Source organism: Barbatula barbatula (genome assembly GCF_947034865.1).
Source record: "Barbatula barbatula genome assembly, chromosome: 23".
In the NCBI taxonomy this organism is placed as follows: domain Eukaryota; kingdom Metazoa; phylum Chordata; class Actinopteri; order Cypriniformes; family Nemacheilidae; genus Barbatula; species Barbatula barbatula.
Window position 1 is genome coordinate 10,312,978 of NC_136786.1, and position 24,007 is coordinate 10,336,984.

The following is a 24,007-nucleotide window of genomic DNA, read 5'->3' on the forward strand; positions in this document are numbered from 1 at the left end:
CTTTACATTTGTTTTGACCGATGAAACGTTCACATTTCCTAACAGTTATGTCATGATGTAACGTGTCTATTTGCCGAGGTTTTGAGCTTGAACGGCCTGGCAGACAACCCAAAATACAAAATCAACACATTAAGAGTTGAGCATCGCAAAGAGCTGCTGCAGATTCTCTCTGAGAGGTTAGTCAACATCTCTACACATTTCAGTGCTCCTGTTGTACAAGGTTTGTCAGTTTTATTAATCACATTTAAAGGTTGTTTTTCAGCAGACCTTCACAATCCACTGTTAACTCACATTCAGGTCTGGCTTCATTTTGGTATGACACGCCCACTTTTCATGGTCCAGTTGGTTCCAATTGGTGCCCAGTGTTTTTGTTTGTTGTCTCAGAAATACACAACGTTATGATCTGTTAAGATCTTTGGACCTTTCTGATTAATGACTGTAGACATGTTATTTAAGAACTCACAGTTCATCCTTCCAAGTTCTCTTTACAACATTTTAAATAGAACATTCCTACCGAACTATTTAGCATATAAAGGTCAAAACATGGCACGTGAGGCATACAATATAAGAAACCTTATGTGTTCACAATTCTACTAGCATACAGTGGGTATAATAAATCAAATGCTTCAAAAGGTGTTGGTAGTTTTTGGGAATGCGTGCATGTCAATAGGGCCACATGACTTATATTTTTGCTTATTTTATCATGTCCATGCGCCACTGTGTTTTGTCCTCCTCTAAACCTTCATTCGTTCTTCTTTCCACCCGCAGGTTCATGGAGGAGACAACGAGGGAGTGGCTGAGAAGATTTGAAGGGACAGGAGTCCCCTGTGGGCCTATCAATAACATTCAGCAGGTGTTCGGCAACCCGCAGGTTAGTGTGAATAAATGTAAATATTTTCTAAATAAGTTTACATGTATGTGTATGTTTCTTGAAATTGTGAATCATTTCATCTGATCCGTCCATTTACATTGAACTGTTGAAAAAAAAACCCCAGATGAAATAGAAACAAAACAGAATTTTCAGTGCGATAGCATATACAATACGTAGCCCAGATGTTTGAAAATGTACTATAGACATTTACTACATACATCTAGACTAAAATAGTCTAGAGTAGTTACTTACTCCTCAACGCTGGTTTAAATTATATGATATATTCTTATACTTATAATGAATAGCCATTCCTTTGTGTCCACCATTATTTTTACAATAAAACTTGAAAACTTGATAGTAAAAAGCAAAAGTCCATTGCTTTGATCCACATCAGTAGCTAATAAAGTTAAATGTGAAACACTATCATATGTTTAGACCCCCAGAGCATGTAATTTAACTCTGATGGTATTTACCCTTTTCTTGCGAAAACCCTGCGCACACATATTTTTAATTCTGACCACATGTGATATTGAGAGTGCACACTTAAAGGTCCCGCCAACCTGCTGATGTTCTCACTTGTACACATCATATGATCAGAATTACATTATGCTTCTCTCTGTGTCTTTCTCTTTTCATTTGAAATGGTGAGATAATCAATCTTGAAACATTCCACTTGCGGTTTGCTATTTTTAGAGTTTTACTATCAAAAGAATGTGAAAACATATTAGTCATTCGTAATGGCATCATCAAAGGCAGATAGAAATTGTCAGTCCTAACAATCTGCAGACTTACAGCAAAAGAACATGTTAACCATGTGCTACACCTACAGCAGAAAATATTTTAGAACATATTCTCCTTTTTCTTAAAAATGGCGAGGGAACATCACCTGGGAAATTGGGCCATTATTTACTTATAATTAGCTTATTTTTACACAATAGCAGTGACGTTTTTTTCTATTCTATTTTATTGTTTAATATGACTTGTGACTTATAGTCTGAGTACATATACACGGTATCATAGGGTTTATAAAAAAAATTATTTTACACTGCCCATCCAAATAAAAGTCACTACCTGGATTTAACTAAGCCCATTGGATTGGAGGTCTAGGTTCAGTAACGATATGTGCCCAAAGAATGAGGTTGTTATTATTATTATATATTAATAATATTATTATTATTATTCCATCAATGGGTTCTTTATTCCTTAATGGCACGGGAATATTCCAAGATGACAATGACAGGATTCGTTAGGCTCAAATTGTGAAAGAGTGGTTCAGGGAGCATAGACATCATTTTCACACATGGATTGGTCACCACAGAGTCCTGACCTTAACCCCATGGAGAATCTTTGGGATGTGCCTTTAGAAGACTTTGCGCAGTGGTCAGACTTTCCCATCATCAATACAAGATCTTTGTTAAAAATGTATGCAACTGGAGAGGAAAAAAATTGACATTCTGGACATTGCAGAAGTTTAATTAAACAATTCCACCGTAATCAAAGCTAAAGGAAATCTAGGAAATCTAATCTCAGTGCCAGCAGGTCATGACTGAAGGGCCCTTGAGCAAGGCACCTTACCCCTGATTGCTCTGCAGTAATGTGCCACTGTATAAAACTACTTGTAAGTCGCTTTGGATAAAAGCGTCTGCCAAATGAATAAATGTAAATGTAAACGTATACGTTGATTTTTATTGGGGCTGTCAAACGTTTAATCTCGATAAAATAAAGTTTGTGTTTACATAATGTATGTTTGTGTAATATATACATATAAATTTTCTATTTAAAACAACATACACATATATGCATATATTTAAGAAAAAATATACAAATTCATAAACATTTATATGCATTTCAATTATTGGTGAGGTCAATCCTCAACCACCACCAGTGTGAAGCATTCACTTGGATGATGCGACGGCAACCACAGTAAAACGGCGCAAGTGCATTCATTACACACCAGCTATAGGTGAAGAGGAGAGAGATCAAGCCAATTCAGAGTGTGGGGATTATCAGGACGCCATGATTGACAAGGGGCAGTGGAAAGTATCTGGCCAGGACACAAGAAGTGCCATGGGTTCTTTAATGACCACAGGTAGTCATGACCTTGGTTTAGCGACTCGTCCGGAAGTCGAGTCTAACTTTTTTGCAGTAAAATATCCAAAAACCACTATGCCAGTGTTATATATTTTGTTCATTTGAGAACTTACAAAATCTCAAATGTTTCCAACTCTAAAAACATGCTTTATTATTTGTTTTGCCAGTAAATTCATGGATTACTGTGTATAATTATACAGTATTATCGCATTACAAATTCTACTGTGAGCTGACACATACTGTCTTGCTGGATTAACCATTACAGAAACATAAAAAAATATTTTGGCCATTACCAATACTGTTACAGTAGTTTAGAGCAAAAGTTTTGTTTTATGACCAATATCTTAACCTGACTTCAACAGTTCAACCCTACCTACTTTTGTTTATCATTTAAATCTCAAAGGGCTTGACTTGAACTTGTGGACAATAAAGTTTGTGTCTAGACGTGGATCTGAAGTCTTATAGCCCGCCCTGTGTCTCTATCAGCTGAAGTTTCATGAGGAACGCCCGACACAAATGCGCTCTGGGAGCTTTGACAGCCCCGGTTGATGAATCCATCTGGAGATCATATCTGTCAGAGGACAGCACAAATCTGTTACCAATTGCTCCTTTTGACCGAGCAATGAAACCAAAAACATCCAGCGTTCACTGGAGAAATCAGCAGTAGCTGCAAGGGCACGGAGGAAATTAGCAGACAGACGTGAAGTGCAAGCTAAGGAGATGATTCAGGAGAAGGGACAGCTGCACATGCAGAGGACAGAAAACCAGATGTAAAGGATAAAAACAGAGAGGTTAGCATTAGAAGAAGATGGAGTGGGTGATATTAGAAGTTAGTGGATGAGGAGAGGCGCTACGAAGAAACAAATGATGAAAGCAGATGGGATATGGGTTGGGTAGTCACTGAAATTCATGTTGGAGGTCAGTGATCAAGTCTTCACAGCATTGTGACCAAAGATGGGAACCAAATCTGGCCAATAAATCCTGTGACCTTCATTCAAAGCTGTATTTTTAGCCTGTTGAAGCGATATAATTCAATGTTCTTCCTCTTCACAAAGCATAACTTGAGCTCCTCCTGTCTTTCTAGTTCAAACATTTTCCTCTCGTGAAGTTGAAAGCTATCAAGTGTCCTCTTTGAGCGCAAGTATTATTCAAGATCACTCTCGATGTTCCGTTGGTAACCTCTACAAGTCATGCCAAAGCCCCCAAAACCTTGGCATGGACATGTGGTTTTTACTGTAAAATCAACATCGGTTACATTGCTAAATGCTCACAGTTCTCACTTGATTGTGTCACACAAATAAACAAAGTTTTACATCAATGATTGCTAATATACCACCCAGACCTCCTTCTGATGTGTTTAAGTTTCAAAGCAATCATCCTGGCATGCATCATAGACAATCTATGGTTGAGCTTCTCATCTTCTCATAGTGATTGTTTGGGTTTTTCTTATATAACACAATTTGTAGTTTTGACCGTCTCGGACTCTTAGTCAAACTATCATGTTGTGTCATATATGTCTTCCACTGGATCTGGATTTTCAACCAAGTTGGAAGAAATCCCAGTGGAATCATTTACATTTTTTTCTTGATATTTATTGGCCCGTTTACAATTTCCGGTGATGTTTCCTTGACTTGCGTAGATTTTTTCCTTTACGTTCCGTCTTGCACGCTTCAGGTATCTGGTTGCATACTTCTTTTCATAATTCACATCCGTGACAGCCGGGTTACGTTTTGGTCTGGAGCTCTTGCCGATCTGCCTTGCTGCCCAGTTGCCGTCTGAATGTAACAAAAATGTGCAGGTTATCGCCTTTGAGCCACACACCTGGATTAGGTCCAGTGAAATATAAATTTTAATATTGGATTTCCAAAGCATCAGGTGCCAGGCACAGATGTTGGACTCGGACAAAATGGCTCCCAGATGTGAGTGTGGTTGAATGCTAAGTATTCTCTTGGACCAAAATAAAGGATAGGAAGAATTTTTAGTGAAGAGCCCCGTCCTTTTTTAAGCTTCCAAGCCTGAATAACTAAATGTTCTTGTTATGTGTGAATGAAATCCTGTTTGTCTAAATCTTGTACTTGTTAACCTAAGTTTGTTCCAAGACTGAGTGAAATCCATATTGACAGGATTTGCAGTGTGTTGTGACTTATGCCATGATTATTTAAATCCCTTTCGAAGAAAGTGCTCGGAAGAATGTGTCTTTTTCCGAATTCACAGGAAGAACTACAGTAAGTGATTGCTAAGCCTCTGTGAATAGCTTTCTGTTCTGCATCATTTAACGTCTTCAATGCTTTGCCTTCAACATACCAAGATACAGCATTTACCGCAAACATTCTATGGATTTTATAATTAAAAAGAAATTTGACTCTAACAAAGACTTTGTTTGTTTACGTTTAGCGTGTCTCAGCGGTTTGTATGATGATCTATACTTTCCTACGTTATTATCTGAGTGGATGTGGAGAATTTGGACTAAACCAGCTGTGCACAATAACAGATAATTACCGACCTTGGTGTTGTCTCACGGCAGAGTTTTCCACCGAATGTTTACAAGTAAAGGGATGTTTCCGGGCCCCGTGGACCTTTGAATGCGGTGGACAGCCAAGCAGCAGAGCTTAAACAGATGTTGCATGTTGCACTGTTGCACTGTTGCAGGTTACAGTCTCTTGTTCTAACACTTTCGCAGTAATAATTGGTCCAGTCATATGAAAATATCTAGTATGTTTGGATTGTTTTAGCATCGTATGATTTCTTGGTCAGACTTAATAAGGTATCATGTGCCCTTGGCTTAGCTGCTTCAGTCTGCATTGGGAGCTCACGGAATACTTCAAAGTCTCAAATAGCCTGTGCTATTTTCCAGAAGACCTGCGCCTACTACGAGCTCATTGCATGAATTGTCCCCATAACGGGATCTTTGTGAGTAAAGAGGCTTACGTGTACTTTCAAAGCTTGCTGCAGTAGTTTTTTCTGTCTGAAAACGAAAGGATGTTTGCCATTGTTATGGCATAAAGGGCTTTTGGGAAAAAGGGACCAGTGTATCGGTTTGGCACCGCCGTTTGTCATTGCTTGAATCATGGTGGACATGATACACTTTGTTATTTTGCTCTTCTTGAAAGTGGTATTTACATTAACTGAGACTGAAACAGGTAAATAGGACTTGTGTTTTCTGGTGGGACACAAACAATTGGAAACTTGGAGTAATCTCCAAAAAGGCTGCATGTTGTAACTTGTGTTATCTTCATGTGGAATTGTGTAGCGGAGATAGCTGGAAAGGGTAAGATTGACAAACTGATTGCCATCAGCGGCTAATGGACACTCTGATTTGTATCACATTTAAGCAAGAACTGATTTTCTCATCAGTTTTTCTAGTGTGTAGCTGGGAGGTTTCTTTCCACACAAACAGTGATGGCTAACTGACAAAGGAATATGTTCTGTTTACTTTGTTTTGTAGTCAGTACATGTCAGGAATATAAACTAGATGATACCTCCATGGGTTGTTGGTTTATGGTTGGCGGTGTTTCTCTTGGATGGACTAGACTACAAGAATAAACAGAGGTTGAAGAAATTACTAGAGGCTGAAGAAATTACTCTGAGGATGTCAGGAAAAGAGCTGGTGTACATTAAAATGTGAATTCCCAAGCCTCTGATTTTCCCATGGTCTACTTCCAAAGTCATTCCACTAGGAGGCTATGCTCTTATCGTCTGTGGGATAAGTTAAGTGTCGAGTTGCTTTAAATTCACGCTGTAAGAAATAGTTTAATTATTTTATCGTGAATTTGCAGAAGTGCAAACATTTATTTTCTCTGCAGTTTTTTTGTGAAACACTTTATTCTTTGTGCATTATTCACACTTTGTCTATTTTTATTTATTGAGTATGCATTGGGGTGTCCAATATCCCGGTATGGTCAATAACCTAGATATTCAAAACCACAATTGTTAATTGTAGTTAGGTAGGCGGAACGAGAGCCGGGATTCGAGGCTGGCACATGAGTGATAACGAGCGTCAGCTTTACGCGCACCGGTCTCGTATCACTAAGGCGATCGGGAGCATAAGAGGACGAGCGACTGGACCGTCAGTGAGATAGGACCAGTCCTGGCTTTCAGTTGTGGTTTGTGTGTGTCGCCGGCAGTCACCCATGAAGGGGCCTTCCTTCCTTTTATGGAAGCAGGTAGTTAAAGTAGACAATGGCTGGACTGCAGACGAAGTTGAGTTAGTCCTTATATAGAGTTGTGTGTCATCAGCGTAACATGAAAATAAATTACGTGCCGACCAATGATATGACCAAGAGGAAGCATGTAAAGAATTAACAGCATGGGACCAAGCACTGAGCCTTGAGGGATACCAAAGGTGACATTTTATGTCAGGGATTTAGCCTCTCCCATTGCAACATGTTCGGTCCTCCCCTTAAGGTAGGATGAAAACCAGTTGTAAGCAGAGTTAGAGAGACCTATAGTGGAGTGCAACCGATGAAGAACGATGTTATAGTCCACAGTATCAAATGCTGCAGTCAAATCCAGGAGGATAAGAAGGGATGGTGTGCCAGCATCTGCCGCCATCAGTAGGTCATTTGTGACCATGACCAAGGCTGTTTCCGTGCTGTGGCCGAGACGAAAACCAGATTGAAATTTCTCAAACAAGTTATTTTGTTTTAGATGAATCAATAGCTTAGCAGCAACTGCTTTTTCCAACACCTTAGAGAGAAATGGAAGGTTAGAGAGGGGCCTATAATCTTATAAAGACTTTTTTGATTTGAAAGATTTTTTGAGAATTGGTCTGATGACAGTTTTCAGCGTAGACGGGACATGGTCAGTCTGAAGGGAAAGATTTATGGCCTTAGTGATCAGGGGACTTATAACACAGAGGTTATTTTTATCAAAGCTGTGGGAGATATCTTTCTAATGATATTCTCTGAGATATATTGGCAAAGTCACAAAGAGGTTGAAAAATCTCAGGCTATAGGTTGACAGGCACCGAACAACTGGATAGGAGAGAACGAATATTATCTACTTTCGTCTTAAAAAAGGTGATAAAATTGTTTCACCATTCCACTGTGGCTTCTAAATGCGAATGAGTTTGGGGTTTTAGGATGTTGTTTATAGAATAGAATTTCAGGACTATTATTGAGAATATTTGAGTAGTACTGTGACCCTGCATCTCGATAGGCTTGTCTGTGAACAGTAAGTTCTGGAGCCTTAAGATGACACTCTAGGGCACGGCCAGCTGTTTTCATCTTCCGCAGTTCACTGGTGTACCAGGGAGCTGATTGCGAAAAGTTGAGCACTCTGATATCTGATAGAAGCATGGAGATCTAAAAGACTACTCAGAGATTGGTTTTAAAAATCAACTGACCTTTGTACCTTAGTATGAGAAAAGGGGAGTGGTAGCTCCATTAAGATAGCATTGTGGTCAGACACACCCAGATCATACACCAAAATATTGCTAATGGAGGTCGAGTGTGTGCCCCCTGGAATGTGTGGGGACATCAACTTGTTGTTTAATGTTTAAACAACAAGACAGTCCAATAGTTGCAAGAACTCTGCAAAGTGACATGTGGGGTGTCATCATGGATATTAAAATCTGCAAGTATTAAAATGTTAGCAGATGTGGTGCAGAGTGTTGTAAGTAGATCATACATCTCTGAAATCAAAACCGGGTTTAGTTTGGGGGGGGCGATAAATAGGAAGTATTGTCATTGGGAAAGGAGATTTATATTTAAATGCAAGACACTCAAATGAGGGCAGACTGGGCAGAAACTTTGTTTATATATCACCGCTAGGCCACCGCCCCGACCAGTACTGCAAACCTTTTCCAGGTAGTTGTAGCCAAAGGGACATGCTTCATTAAGCACTGAAAAAACATTTGGCTGATGCCATGTTTCTGTTATGCACATGAAGCATAACACTTGATTAATCTCCTGTCAGTAATGTGTTCTTGTATAAAAGATGATTTTTTTGTGAGAGATTGTGGATTAAAAAGTTCAATTTTAAGCATTGATGGAGGAATGAATCTCAGTAGAGTTCGTAGTATGCTAGAATACACTCCACATCTTCTATCCTGCTTGTGGAACTTGGATCACAAGTTTTTTTCCCGCTGCCATCAGAGATCTTGCGGTATTTCCAGTAGTACCAGCATCAAGAGCGGCACTGCTCTGATGTCTAGATTGCTGTACGACAGTGGTCCAGATTGATGGAATGGCTGAAGCAGAGTAGCCATGTTTGTGATAGACAAACTTGCGGCCTGAACTCCTATGATCTGCGAAGAAGTCCAAGTTCTTTAATGGCTGAAATGTACGTTGGCATGGTGCGGTTGTTGAGACTCAGCAGACAGAATACTTGAGCCTCATGCCGAGTCGGCGCAGAGTATGTCCAGGGCTCGCTGCAGAAGTGATGTCACCCAACATCAGAAACAACACGCAAACAACAGGTGAGAAGACAGCCTTCAATATCCTGCTGCTCAGTTGTAGAAAAATAAAATGCTAGCCGCAGAGTCCTCAGAAATAATCCATACAAAAATTAGGTCTAGTCTAGTCTTTGATTTCTAAAAACAGTCTGTGAAAAGTTAAAAAGGCAAATAACTATAAAACTGTTAAAACATTAAAATATTAAACAGAAAAGCATATTTTGAAACGACAAAGCGGCCAACAGCAACCCCCAGCGTCCTCGTATTACGCATTTTAGTTGTGTTTTACACTGCCATCGCGATTCTCAGGAAACAGGCGGTTGAGTTCCTGGTTCTATGACGTCCCTCCTTCCGAAATGCTCTGATTGGTCAAGCTGAGCCAGTCTTTTGTGATTGGTCTACCACTTAGAGTGTGTGTTGAGATGTCCCAGCCATTGCTCTCTCCATGTTCCAGAGGACAGGGTTTATGTAAAATTTTGACCTCATGATGTAACTACTGCAGGAAGTAGCTCGCTGTAGTCCTAATGAGCCGTATATTGTAGTTTTTAAAAAGTAATATCTTACTTTTCCGGGAACTTTGAGCATTGCAAGTTGGCAGATGTTGTTTATGCTTAAACAGCCATACTACCCACTGACTAAATTTAAAGATGTGAAATTCCATCAGACCTCCATTTTTAATAAGGCAGCTTTTGAACTAAAGTTGAACTACAGTGTGATATCGTGACCGCCTTTTTATACATCATATTCTACTGCATTCTTACTTCATTTGCACTGTGTCATTCATAAGAGAGACCAGTTACCAATGTTCTCAATATAACATTGCATATTTTCTGATTTAGCCGGCTGAACATTAGATCCCGTCAGATGGAGCCATAAGCCACGGCAGCAAGCTACGCACACCCCACCCGTCCTTCTCTTTTCATCTCTGTGACTCACCAAATACCAGTGGACTGGTTTATTTCGCCCGGGACTTAGCTCCCCAGGAGCCGACTGAATGAAAGGGAAGAGCGTGATTGTGGCACATTTTTCACATGAACAGTGCAATGGGATCCACCCGGTGGTCATACTCAATTAAACTAAACAGCTGTTAAGCCCAATGGCTTGTAGAACGAGTGAAGTGTACAAGTTGACATCTGGCCCGCATTAGAACATTAACAAAAAAGTTAAGCAGCGTTCAGAACTGTAAAAGCGCAAATATACTTTTCCAAAAGAATGCAAATGAGGATTAGAGAAAAATCTGTGCAATGATTCATATGGATGAATCACTTCAATGAGGATGCTGTGACTTGTGAAATGTAGACTGGACTTTTACCCAAGAGCCCAGTGTGGTCAGTGAAATAACATAGCAACACATTTTGTACAACATCTTTTGGTACTTTGTAAGCTTTGTATAAGAACATTTGGTAAATGTGCATTGCAATACAATCTTTGGTATCCACCTGTCACTGATTTTCCGCTCCCAGATTTTCTGCCATCCCAACCTGATCTCAATTGACTAACTATTTTACAAGGTGGCTGTTTTGTACGAATGGGAATGAAGTGAATCAAACAAAAATGTATCATTAATAACAAATGCAACAACAAGGCCACACCCCTAACTCCACCCGAAAGTACATATTACCCATATGAATTGCTATGAGATGGTGTTGGCCATCCAATCGTAATGCATTTATTTGCTTTATTTTCTACCATGGAAGTAGAAGAAGAGGGGCCTGAATCTGTTTCTGTGCAGATTTAAGTATTAGAGATGAGTTGAAAGCAACTCTTGATATATTGTGATAGCTCTCTGATACGCAATCATTTATGTCTTCTGCCTTGTGGGAGGAGATTTATGTGTCCAAATGGCCTTATTAAGATGCAGGAGGAAGAAACTGTGAAACTGTGCTCTGGAAGTAGTCTTTGCATGTCTACACGGTTCAATAAACGTCACTACATATGTGCTGGCCGACAAGTGTGCTCGTGAGCATTTCAGTATTCCCATTTTTAATGTGCCTCCAGCGGTTTGTGATGCTTTGCTCTCTTTCTGCATTTGTCCTCAAGCTTCCGCCCCAGCTTTCCCCCTACCGCATCTTCCAGAATGGGAGGCTCTTGTTTTAATGGTCCTTGATGATGGCGTAGACCAGCGCAGCTGTGCATGTCTGCATATGATGAGCTGCAGGTGGAGATATTCAACTCATGATCACCTTCCTTCGGCTGTGGCCGAAACTCAAGACAGCTGCCTCATTACTCGCAAAATCAATGACTAAATATTTATAAATATACTCCATTCAACTGCTCTATCACAACACACACAGGACTGTACAATCTTAACATTTTGCATGGTTAAGGTTTGCATGACATCCAGTCTACTATGATGCCATCACAGATGTTATGCGATTGTTGGTTTAATTCTCTTTCTGGCATTGTGCAATTCTTGCTGGCCATTTGTTTTCTCTTTCAGTCACTTTTCTCATAACCAGGGGATGTGTGGGAAGGCCTGATATCGAATTTGAGGGATGAAGAAGCAGTGCTTATGAAGATGTAAGGAAGGGACAGTCAGAAAAGGGAGGATGATTTACGAAGTGTCCTTCCTGTTACCTGCCCTTTGGGGCCACGTGGCCCCTCGAGGTGAGCAGCAGAGGAGATATGCGTGTCAGACACACATGATACAGACCCAGAGAAGCACCCCGAGGTTAATGAATCCTCGAGTGAGAATGCCGCTCAGTCATAAGCCTCTGCTGCCAGAGAATCATCTGAAATGTCTGTGTTCATCTGCTTAATAAATATATATAAAAAATTAAAACATTAAGTTACATAATGCATAATATTTCATTAGTATACTAACAGTATATTCAGTTTATTGCTAAATCTTTTATGGCATAACTTTAATAACTTATTAAATTGCCAAAACACAATTTGGTATGTTAAAGTTTGACCTTTTATGGTCATTTTGCCCAAAACATCTAGGCCTTTTTGTCTTATTAAAATATGTAATTGACGCCTATTGCATGATAAAATAATGATCAAATTTAAAGATCATCGAATGTCATGTTTCCTAGTTATATTTCCTAATCAAACAAAAAAACACTGCATTGAACACACTAACAGCGATCCTCTCAAGATGGCGCAACATTTGACACGGCGTGAAGTAGCTTTACATTCTCTATAGCCAAAAATACAAAATTCTAGTTTTTTAAAATCGCTTTAAGATTTTTTGCACCCTCAGATTCCAGATTTTCAAATAGTTATATCTCGGCCAAATATCGTCTTATACTAACAAACTATACATCAATGGAAAGCTAAGTAATGATGTATAAATAAAAGAAGATGACCCTTAGGACTGGCTTTGTGCTCCAGGGTCACCTACTGTATATTTTTCTCTAGTAACTCTCACTTCAATCCTCTAATGTGTCCGAGAAATCGTTGAAGTTGTTTTTATTTTGGAGTAAGACTGTAGCTATTGAAAAACACAGTATGACAATTTATTATCTGTTTTTAATACAAGCGCATCTGTGGTCAGGAAAGCTAGTGGTTTGCTTATTCCAGGGAGCCGTCCCAGAATGACCTTCATTTGATGCTGCCCTGACATTACTTGTTGTTTTCACAATAGCTGCAAAACAAGACTTTCACAAAAGTCACCTGGGAAACATTTGCATTTGTCAACAACACTCTTTGAAGCCTTTTTTAAGTGTTTTGAATGAAATTGACAATTTTTTTGTCTCATGTTTTGTTTCAGCACGGGGTTGTCAAACTTTTCACTTGGTTGTCATGGATCTGATTCTTAAAGCTAGCACTTTTGCAAACGTTACTCTGCATGTGTGTAAGATCAAAGAGTTGGTTTTGTCCAGTTGGTCTGTAGTTTGTCTATCTGTGGAGGCTGGTATAAAATAACCGTCTGACATTTCATCTATTTTTAGAAAGTTTGTTGCTCATACGTGTTGTTTACAATTATAAAATAGAAACAGAGACCCTATGATGTGGTTAATTGAAGTTGTGTGTTTTGTGTTTACAGTTGTATTCTTTGATTTCAAAGTTGTAAGTGGCTGCTGTAATGTGGTGTAGGTGTAATCTGTTATTCTGTCTATAGAGGTCCTCTTAGCTCTGAATACCAGTTATGTTAGAATCATCACAGATTTCAGGGATTTATTTATTTAGATAGTTTCATATACAGTGTACAAACAGTGTCCTTTTTGTGATGTACCACAGCTCTTTGAAGACACTACCACTTACAAAATATACACTTCTCCTGAAAGAGTAATATTGGCAATTTTTAAGCAAACTCTTTGAAAACAAAAGGTTTGTGTAATTGTCAAATGAAAATTACACTGAAACAGTGTAATGCTTATCATACAAAGCAAAAACAGAGTCTGAGAATATTTTTACCCTGCTCCGGCTTTCTCCAGAGAATGGGCTGAACTGGCACTCTTTGATTCCTCATCCATTCACAATTAAGCACGAGTGTGCCGGTAGCCCGTCCGCATTCTTCAAATTTCACAGCAATATTGATTTTTCCCACAGGGAGGAAGGATTCCTGTCGCCCATGGGAGTGAGATTTCCCATCATGTTTTTTGTGCCTTTCTGATTATTCTATGCCATGATGATTATGGGCAGTGAGTTGAAACACAGTTCAGCCTGTTGCTCTCCGGCCAGCTCTTGTTCACTGCTCTCTGTGTGGTCATTATTTGCCAATTATTCTTAATCAAACTCAATGAGCTTGCAATGATGCATTTGACCCGCAACACAGACCATTTCATTTGAGTTTGAGTTGCATTAATATGGACTAGATAAACATGGTGTTGGAAGATGAGTCTATTCCAGTTTTTATACAGTAGTTTTGTCCTGTATTGAAAAACTGTTTATTGTAGACTCCTTAATACACCAAATGATATTTTTGGCCCATTGAAGATGTTTGAATTAACATATATGATTGAATTAGGTATATGTTTTAAACATCGTTCTGGTTTAGCAGTATTTGTCCTGTAGAGCAGTAGAGAGGCAAACATTTTGGATGTCAGGTTTAACAGTTGAAACGTTGCTTTTATGACAGTTCTAGCTCTGAGTTTGGATTAGATAACTCACAGAGCCGCTATCAGAACACAAGTATTTTTAAACGTTCTCTTGATTTATGTACGGCTGATGTTTTTTTCCTCCTTGTCTCTGCACTTCATCATGCTTCCCTTGTCCCAAATGTTTGTGGTCTGACGGATGAGTCTTACACGAGCTCCAAGCACTTAAGAGCGTGTCATGTGTTCCAGCCGTCTCCCATGGGAACATGGCAGAAACAATACGAGTGACGTTCTTCTCTCGCTGTGAATGTCAGTGTGTCTTCAATTAGCACAATATCCAATATTATCATCCAAAAGTCACCAAAGCGCAATGTTTTCTACTTCTGTTGGGATGTCTTCAGGTTGTTTTTTTTCTTTGACCATACCAAGGCAATATAGGTGTATTAAGCCATTCTAGTCCATTTTTCTGCTTATTCTGACAGATCTGCTGTTGTTATAGTTGCTTCATGATCAGCAGATATTTGCCCAATTCTTGTTGCTTTTGTGCGAGATGCATCAGACAAATTGTAGGCAGTTTATAGGCATCCATAATAATGGACTAACTTAATAAAAGGAATCACTTTGACGAAGGTATTTAATTTATTTTAAATATGGTGAATTATTTTAAACATTTAGGCATTTACATTTAGGCATTTGGCAGACGCTTTTATCCAAAGCGACTTACATTGCATTATCATATGTATCTGCTATCCCCTGGGATCGAACCCACAACCTTGCGCAATGCAATGCTCTTACCACTGAGCTACAGGAAAGTGTAAACACATCCATGTATGCAATGCATTCAGTTGAGTCATTTCAGTTGACGTCCCTATTGTTGTCTCTGAAGGTGCACTTGTGGCTGGGATGCACAGAACATATCTTGACAAGTTGTTTAGTACAGGGAACTGTGTGCATGCTACCAATCTATGACGTCAAAGGATGTCAGGAGTGGTGGGGCTTCCGTCCGAAGTATACCAAAGTTACCGACCGGTAAAAACGCTTTCGTTTGGAAACGTACTCCTGTGCTGCAAGTCCCGTGTTGTGTCTTTCTCTGACACTTTAAAACACACACACTGCCGACATGTTTGCTGCAAGTGTGCGCGTCTCTCTCTCTCTCTCTCTTAAATTTCTTCGCTCAATTCACTTATTCAAACATTATATTTTTGCTATTTTCAATGATTGTAATTGTAATTGATTGAACAATTGTAATTGTCGAACAGTCGGTGCTTCCCTAACATAATTTCTTGAGGGCTTTTTTCACGAAAGGACAAATAGTTCACAGTATATATTTCAGTCTGGCAGTAGCAAAGTTTAAGTATGTCCAGGACTGCTGGTTTGACGTATTTGTTGTGCTTCTCTGTTTTTTATTAGCATCTTTGTAAATAACTGTTGCATTTTTAAGATGCTGTGTCAAATTAAAAATGTGACCTGGAATTGTGAATAGAGGACACTGTGTTCTTTCCCAGTTTTTTGTTCTTGGTCTAGCTCTTTTAAAATGCTCCCTCGTTATTATTTCGTACATTTGATCATACAACTGTTTTCAGCTCCGTCAGCAGCAGTTCTACACATGCAGAAACTTTATTAATGGCACAAATGTGAAACTGATACGTTTCGGCCAGACGTTAGCCCAGACTTCACTTATACCGGCACCGGCCACCTATTTTTTGAGTGCTGTACGGTACAATGATCACCAAACCGATTGCAGGTTACTTTAAATGACAATTCAAATGGTTGTTTACTTAGAATGGTCATTCTCTGATTATCAGATTGAGTTTGTGATTCTTTGATAGTCGAACAGCTTGCTATGAAACCTTGTTTTGTAGAAGTCACATGATCTGAGTAGATCAACAGCCATTGTGTTAGGAATCAGAAACATGTGTAAACCACGTTGTGTTAAAGGGGTTATATGGCACGAATACGGGTGTTTCTGTGTCTTTGGTGTGTTATAAGTTGCCTATGCATGTACAAGATACGTAAAATAGCTCAAATGTAAGTGTTGGAACAAAAGAGGCATTCTATCTAAAAGCGAATGCTCACCCAGACCTGCCTCGTTTAACCACACCCCCACATATCTATGTCAGTTCGTAGTATGAATTGAGAAAGACCGGCCAAATGTATATGCAAGTAAGGTGGGTGTACCTGTTAGTACAATTGCTTTGGGACCTGATGTTCCAGATATGGTTAGTGGCGTTACGTTTCCATCACACACTTGCAGTATTCATCCGATCACTACGCACTGGTTAACTGGTCAATAATAGCACACCTCGTTTTTCAGAGCGATGAGCTTTGTAAAAAATCTGCGCGTTTCAGAGAGTCGGGGCAAAGAGGAGATACAAACATAATAATAATTAAATTATTATTATAACAACAAACATGCACGGTATGTGAAAAATACAGCGTTTTTGAACCTTAAATCGTGTATACACATTGCATTACATCTAAAACAAACGATGATATTAATTTTAGCCGTGTCATATGACCCCTTTAAACAGTTTAATTTTTGTAACCACTTTATCTCAAATAGCACTTGACCACTTCCTTTCTGTTGTCTCGCTTTTTACGACACACTGTTTTAAGGGATAGTTCATCCAAAAATTAAAAATAATGTTCAGTTCCGGGACATTATTGACTACCATAGTAGGAAGAATTAAATTAGTCAAAGGTACCCCAGAACGTTTTTTTCTTTCCTTTAATTCTTCAAATTATCTCTTTATGTGTTCAACATAGGGCTGCACGATTTGAGGAAAATGTCACATTGCGATTATTGAGGTAAAGATTGCGATGTGCGATTACGATAAACTGGGTATAATGAGTCAACTTGGTTGATATCAAGAAAATGCTGAAATTTTTATTTCTCAACTGAGATATACAGTTCAAACTAGTAACAAGAACTAGAATTGCACAAAGATTCCAAATTAAAATATATTGTTGTAAAAATTAGATACCAGTAACATCTTTGCATTACAGAATGAAATTAACTTTAAAAATATATATTCTCAACAGTACAGGTAAATTAATCAAATACAGACATTTTTAGGAAAATAATCCCAACAAACGGACATTTAAGCAGATTGTTACATAAACTTGTATGAACTCTTTTGAAAAAGAAACTGGATATAAATGTGTGGTTCACTCTGTAAAACCTAAACCTCTATAATCTTTGTTGTTACTTTAAATGGTTGTTGCTCAACCAACTGGTTGAATCCTCTTTCTAAAACATTCTATTTAGTACTTTATTTACAACTTTAGTTTAGCAAATTCTGCACAGTACTTCTCTCTGCTCAGTGTCTGATATCCTGAAACAGAAATATCGCCGAATAACAGAGGTAGCATTTTTTCTGGGCACTAGTTCAGTGTCGGTCTGCTCTACATCCATTTCTTCAGTCACAAGTCACGTGACCAAGCACATGCGCCACCACCACACAAGACGACTCGTTTTTTTCTCTCGCATAGAAAATGGGCATTAATCTCTTAGAATGGATTTCTGGTCACGTGCACGAATGCACCTGTTTCTTTATTATAATCGCAACATTTTGCATAGCCTGACATCGCGATTGCGATATGATTAATCGTGCAGCACTAGTTCAACAGAACAAATCAATGAAATTGTATTTTCCTACCATGGTAACCGAAGATGTTCCATAACTGAAAATTACTAACATGCTTCCAAATATCTTCATGTTCAAAGTAAATACAGGTTTGAAACAACCTGAGGGTGAGTAAATTATGACAGAATTTTCATTTTTGGATGTGTCTCAATGTAGCCCAATAATTTCAAGGTCAAACTAAATAGGTGGTTATTTCATGTTATAAAAGGTGCAACACAATTCATTATTTGGCAAATATTAAGGTTAAATGTGTAATTTGTTTAAAGGTTTAATTACAGTAGTATGTTGACTTGTACAGGCTTGGACACACCAGGACGATAATCACACCCGCCAGCATTTTCGAGACATTTTTCGACATTCATACCCAAGCTGTTGATGAGCTGAGGGAATGTGCAAATTCACTCCCTGACATTTCATTCTTAATGAAAAACAGAATTACCCCAGTACACAAGGTGGCATAGCGTAACTTGGTTCTGACATTCGCTTGTCACACAGAAGAAGAATTAATCTTGCTTACATCCTCTTCGTCGTTGGTATTAATATGTGCTCGGCAAGACCATTTTGTGCTTGAGCGCCACCAAGTCGTGTTTTACTGTGACTTCAGCCACTCCAGGCACGTGAACAAAAGCAGCAATCTGATTGGTCACGTCAAACCAAAAATATTTGCCAAAGATGTTTTTAAACAAATTCGCGTCCCTGTGTATACACGGCTTAAACATTATGACAGTAACATAGCATAATAGCGTGAGTTTGATGTAATCTGTTTGTTGACCCATGGCTGACCAATATTGTCCCATTAAAAAACGACTTGACCTTGAATTGCAGATGTAACTGTTTTTTTCCATGATGAAGAAAGCTGTGGTTGGTGCTGTGTAGCAGATGTATGCATTGGATCCTGCTTTCATGTCAGTTGCTTTTGGATTACAGAAACCTCAGTAAGTATCCTGTCATCTCCAAACACATCATCAATTGATAGCTGTTCTAAGAGATGTGCTCTTCCAGTGTGAAGTTCTGAGAAAGAAGACATACCCTCATGCCAAAAAAAATATCTGAAGACAATAGGTGATTCATTGTAGTACACTGTACCAGATGTCAGATTTCCAAAAAAACTATATTCAGGTGAAAACAGTAATATCTCATATTACTTACAAAAGTCACTGTGTCTAGACCTTTTCTGAAGTTCACTTACACCTACTCAACCTGTCAGTGTGAGATCCACACCCTCGGCCCGAGGTCTGTTCAGTTTACATTAGCTGCATGTTGTACTGCCACAAATTTAAATCATTTTGATTTATGATATCAAAAGACTTAAAATGATGAGCGTTGATGATCAACTATAAGACAAATTAACTCTATAGAGTTTTCTAAAAGACACAGACTCTGGAAACGGCCATGGCTGCATTACAGTTTGTTGTGCAGATGCTTCTCTGCAGATTGCAAATAGAAGCACTGAAATATCAGTTAAACCGGAATTTCTTTTAGTCACCTGACTCAAAAAATGTTCAAGCACGCAACGAATGGACTTGTGTTCTTGAAGCGGGTTCGGTATATGCAAGTCTGACTACAAAGCACCCTCAATATTAATAACACATTCAGGTACTTGCGTTCTCTGTATGCGTGTTCTTGAGTATTGGAATTAGATTTTTACGGTTGATGATGACTACTATCTATCTAAGCATCTATTTAAAGAGTGTGCATTGCCTGACATTGTCTTTCAGCAACCACATGGATTATAGAAAAGAGAAAATGCATACATACATACGTATATATGTATAAATACAGTATATACAAGGACATAAACACAAACTTGTTCAAAGACCTGTGAAGTAAACCTAATAATCTGATTATTGTTATATTTTTATACAGCAGATAGATTTAAATGGTTTAATATTATTACTAGTTTAGGTGTGTGTTTTAGGTGTGTATGTGGAAAAACTACACACCATGCCTACACACATCAAATGACTCATCACGTACGCCTCCCTATGATGAATGACTTTATTGTTTTCATGATCATTGCAAATCGCTCTGGATTGAAGTGTTAAATGCTTCAATCTAAATGCTTATCATTCATGCTTTATTTATGAATAAATAACTGCCGTTTTGTTTGTGTCACTGTGCAGCACCAATAGACAATAGACATTTGTTACTTTTTATAGATCAGGGAAGGGTGATATTTAATTTGATGTAAAATATCATGTAGATACTTATTGTTTAAAATGTATATTAATACGTGAAGACTATTGAGACTGTGAGTAACTTGCTTTCTATGATAGTGATGTCCGGTGATGAGAATGGGTGCACTAAAATTCTCTGTAGTTTAACTGTCATATGTATTGTTAGGGATGTGGGAGGTCACCTTATATAATGTTGTCGCGGCCCTTGCATACAGTGTAAGAGATTACACATTCTGTAGGTCAAAATAACCAGAATAGATGTCATTAGGTTTTTCGAGGTGGATTGCACATTCATTCAGCTGTGGCCAGTCAGGGAAGCTAAAGGAAAACTCTCCATTCCCTGTATCTGGGTCATGCTTCTGTCCTTAGCTCACCTCCACCCTTTGCCGTGCATTTGCATTCTGCCTGTCTCTCAAACACACTTTCCCACCCTCTCCAAATGTATGCAAGTGTATGTGACCGTTTGAGAGGCTGGATTTACAGCTGACGCATTTCCTTTGCTGCTTCATCTAAAGCTGACAAACCAGTTCTCTAAAAAGGACATTGCTAGTGTAATATCCTAAATTGTCTTTTATCATCATTATTCAGAATTATTGCAAATGAAGCGTAGTCGTAGTGTGACCCCATCATCGGTGCAGGAAAGAGAATTTAATCTGACATCAAAATCAAAACTTCAAACATCACATGTTGAATATGTCTTGTTCACATAGGTATCAGTATCACAAGCCTTAGGTGTCCTCAGTTAAACGAGTGGCAAGACTTCTTGTCGAGGCCGACGTTACACAACATGTCTCAAGTGATTATAATCTGAGTGAAGTAATTTTATTTGAATATTAGATTTTCAATTGGGTTCTTTGTTTGAAGCGACATGTCATGGCTTATCACACAATGTATTTCGAAATGGAAGATTTGTATTGTGACAGAAAACCGACAGAAGGTGGTGGTTTATGAGGTTATGAATGAATGAATAATTGTGAGGGGAAACAGGCAGTTATATGATTATGTAAAGTTTTTTCGATAATTTTGTAATATAAACAGCATTGTGCTGAACTCTACGTCTCCAAAAAAGATTTTACGCCACTTTACACCAAATAGTTTCCATGTAAGTTGTTCTGAGCATCTTTAAAAGCAAAACATTTATAAATAAAATGTTTGTAAAATAAGAACAGTCATCCACATTGTAATTTTCAATAATAAACCTGTATAAGGTTGTATTTAGAAATAACATTTAACATAGTAGTTTACAGTTATTTTATCATTATGCTACCTAAAAATGAAAGGAAAACAATGTTCACTATTATGTCACTTTATTGCTCCTCATATCCTTCAAAACCTGAATGTGACGCTTTCTTCTGTGCAACACAAAAGAAGATATTTCGTTTTTTGTGTTCAAACAATGGAAGTCAATTGCTTTCAATGTTGGTTATCAACATTCTTCAAAATATCATCTTTTGTGTTCTCCAGAAGAAAGAAACTCAGGTTTGACATGACATGAGGATGAGTAAATAATAAATAATGTTTATTTTAAAGTACATTTTAAATTGGCCAATAAGAATTTAAAGGAACAGTCACCCAAAAATGAAAATTCTGTCATTATTAGATCACCCTCAGGTTGTTCCAAACATTATATTTGGAAATATGTCAGTAGCCAAACAGATCATATCTCCCAAAGGGTTTGGCAGTAAACCGGTTCTGGAAATTTACCGGTTCATGTTAGATTTTAATCGGTTCAATACCAGAATTTGGCTCGTTTCGGTACTTGAAACACTTCTGTTCCTAAGTTCACTGCACTGGTGTTGTATTATAGATTTGCAAAGAATATCTCTGTCCAAAAACGACTGTGGCCACCACAGTACAAAAATATGTCGTCAGCTGCGACAACGTGTCTTCTCGTGTTGAAAACAGGTATGAGATCGTGCGGCCATTGGAAAGACTGTAGAAAGAGCGATGTCTTATTTATTACATAAAATAAAAGGTCTGTGACTTTTAAGTATAAAAAGGTTAAAAGTCAGGCGGAGCTAGGACCTGCGGTAATATCTTTAAAGACTTTCCAGCAGAGACTACTGCGGATTTTAGCAGAGATACTCATAGATATTGATGGAGATACTTTACAGCAGTGAGACGTTGGAGAGAAAGATCGTCGTCTAAAACTCACCCCCGAGGAGGTTGCTTTGATTCGGTTTAGTATGTGAGTAACATTGGTTTTCTGTTTGTTAGAACCAACATGATTTGGTGTTGTAATATTAGCTGTGTGATGGATCAGTTTTGAGCGTCATTGTTTATATGTAACCGTTTAATATTGTAGAAGTCCAGATAGGGTAGAGAGGGAGAGCAAGAGCGCGTGGGCGCTAAAACTGGAGAGAGAGCGAGAGTGTGTTTTACAGGGGAGAGGAAGAGTAAACGCGTTGTAAAGTTGTTTGTTCACTTGTAGCTGCAGTACAAAACATGGTGGCGAATTCAATACATGTTGTAAGGTATTACAAACATAATGGTTCACATTCACATTTACATTTATTCATTTTGGGAGACGTTTTTATCCAAAGCGACTTACAAGTAGTTTTTTTACAGTGGCACATTACTGCAGAGCAATCAGGGGTAAGGTGCCTTGCTCAAGGGCACTTCAGTCATGACCTGCTGGCACTGAGATTCAAATCGGCAACCATCTGATCACAAGCCAGAAGCTCTAACCACTAGGCGACAGCTTACCCATTTATTACGCAATATATTTATTATCTGTTTTTCAAATAATTTATTTTGGGGATGGTTATTAATCACCTTTGGTACCAATGAGGTACTGATATTACCAGTATTAGATTCTGGTACCGTACCGAAGCCAAAATTTTGGTATCGAGCCAACACTAATCTGCAATTTACTGCCCTTTCTGTCTGGAAAATAAATACTATGGAAGTCAATGGGGGATGAGATCTTTTGGTTACTGACGTTCTTACAAATACAACAAAGAAATAAGAGGGTAAGTATATTATGACAGAATTGTATTTTTTGGGCGAACTATCCCTTTAAAAAATGTATAAAATATTTATTTTAAAAAATATTCACAAAAGGTCTAAGTAATTCATAAAGATGCAACCCCTAGCTAGAATTTAGAGTAAATTAGAAAACGTGAATTAATGATTTCTTCTCTTTTGGAAGACATAACAACAAGACGCTGTTAAGACATGGTGAGGGTTGCCTAGTAGCAGCTGTCACATCATCACTAGACGGTAAATGTCAGCAATAGCTTCAGTTTGTAATTTAAAGTAAAAAGGAAGCTGTTTAAAAATATTGCTTATAATGAACAAAATGTGTTGTGATTTGGTAAACATTCACATCCATTAAATAAAGTTACGATAATGTAAAATGTTCAAGTTATTCATTTAAGCCTTGATCGTGTCCTCCAACACTCGCCATAAATCTTCTTTGCTGTGAGTATTAAAAACTATGAACATAATTTACTCCTGAGTCAAATTATGAAGTTCACCATATTTAACTTTGTACTGTCTCGTAATGTCAGCATAAATAATATTCTTTTCATTCTTAAAGAGACACACGGCTTCTCTCCATTAAATAAGAACTGACACGGTCTCCTACCTTTTTTAAACTTCTCTCCTGACTCTCTCTAACAACCTCTCTTTGATTGATTCTTCCAATATCAGTCCGTTCTCGAGTCTACAAAAGAATTTTCAGTGTCAACACACACCAAAGTTCATATTCAAGACTGGAGCTTGGAGTTAGGGATTCAAATAAACAAAACTAAACCTTGATTTGGGCCATATCCTTTATATTTTAGACATTTCAGTGTGGCCTTTAAGGCATGTGCCTTTTCCACAGTTGGCCATGTCTG

At 38.3% G+C, this 24,007-nt stretch overlaps 1 protein-coding gene across 5 annotated transcripts in view; it reads left to right on the top strand.

Moving 5' to 3' along the window:
- Positions 1-24,007, top strand: part of sugct (succinyl-CoA:glutarate-CoA transferase) — an 87,160-nt gene that overhangs the window by 28,226 nt on the left and 34,927 nt on the right. For 2 of the 5 annotated variants that reach the window (XM_079487790.1, XM_079487792.1), the window contains 2 exons: positions 79-176; positions 769-871. In XM_079487790.1, the coding sequence (XP_079343916.1) occupies positions 79-176; positions 769-871 (201 nt within the window). Of the gene's footprint in view, positions 1-45; positions 177-768; positions 872-18,813; positions 18,924-24,007 lie in introns of all 5 variants that reach the window. The other 3 variants (XM_079487789.1, XM_079487791.1, XR_013788294.1) reach the window with 2 other exon arrangements.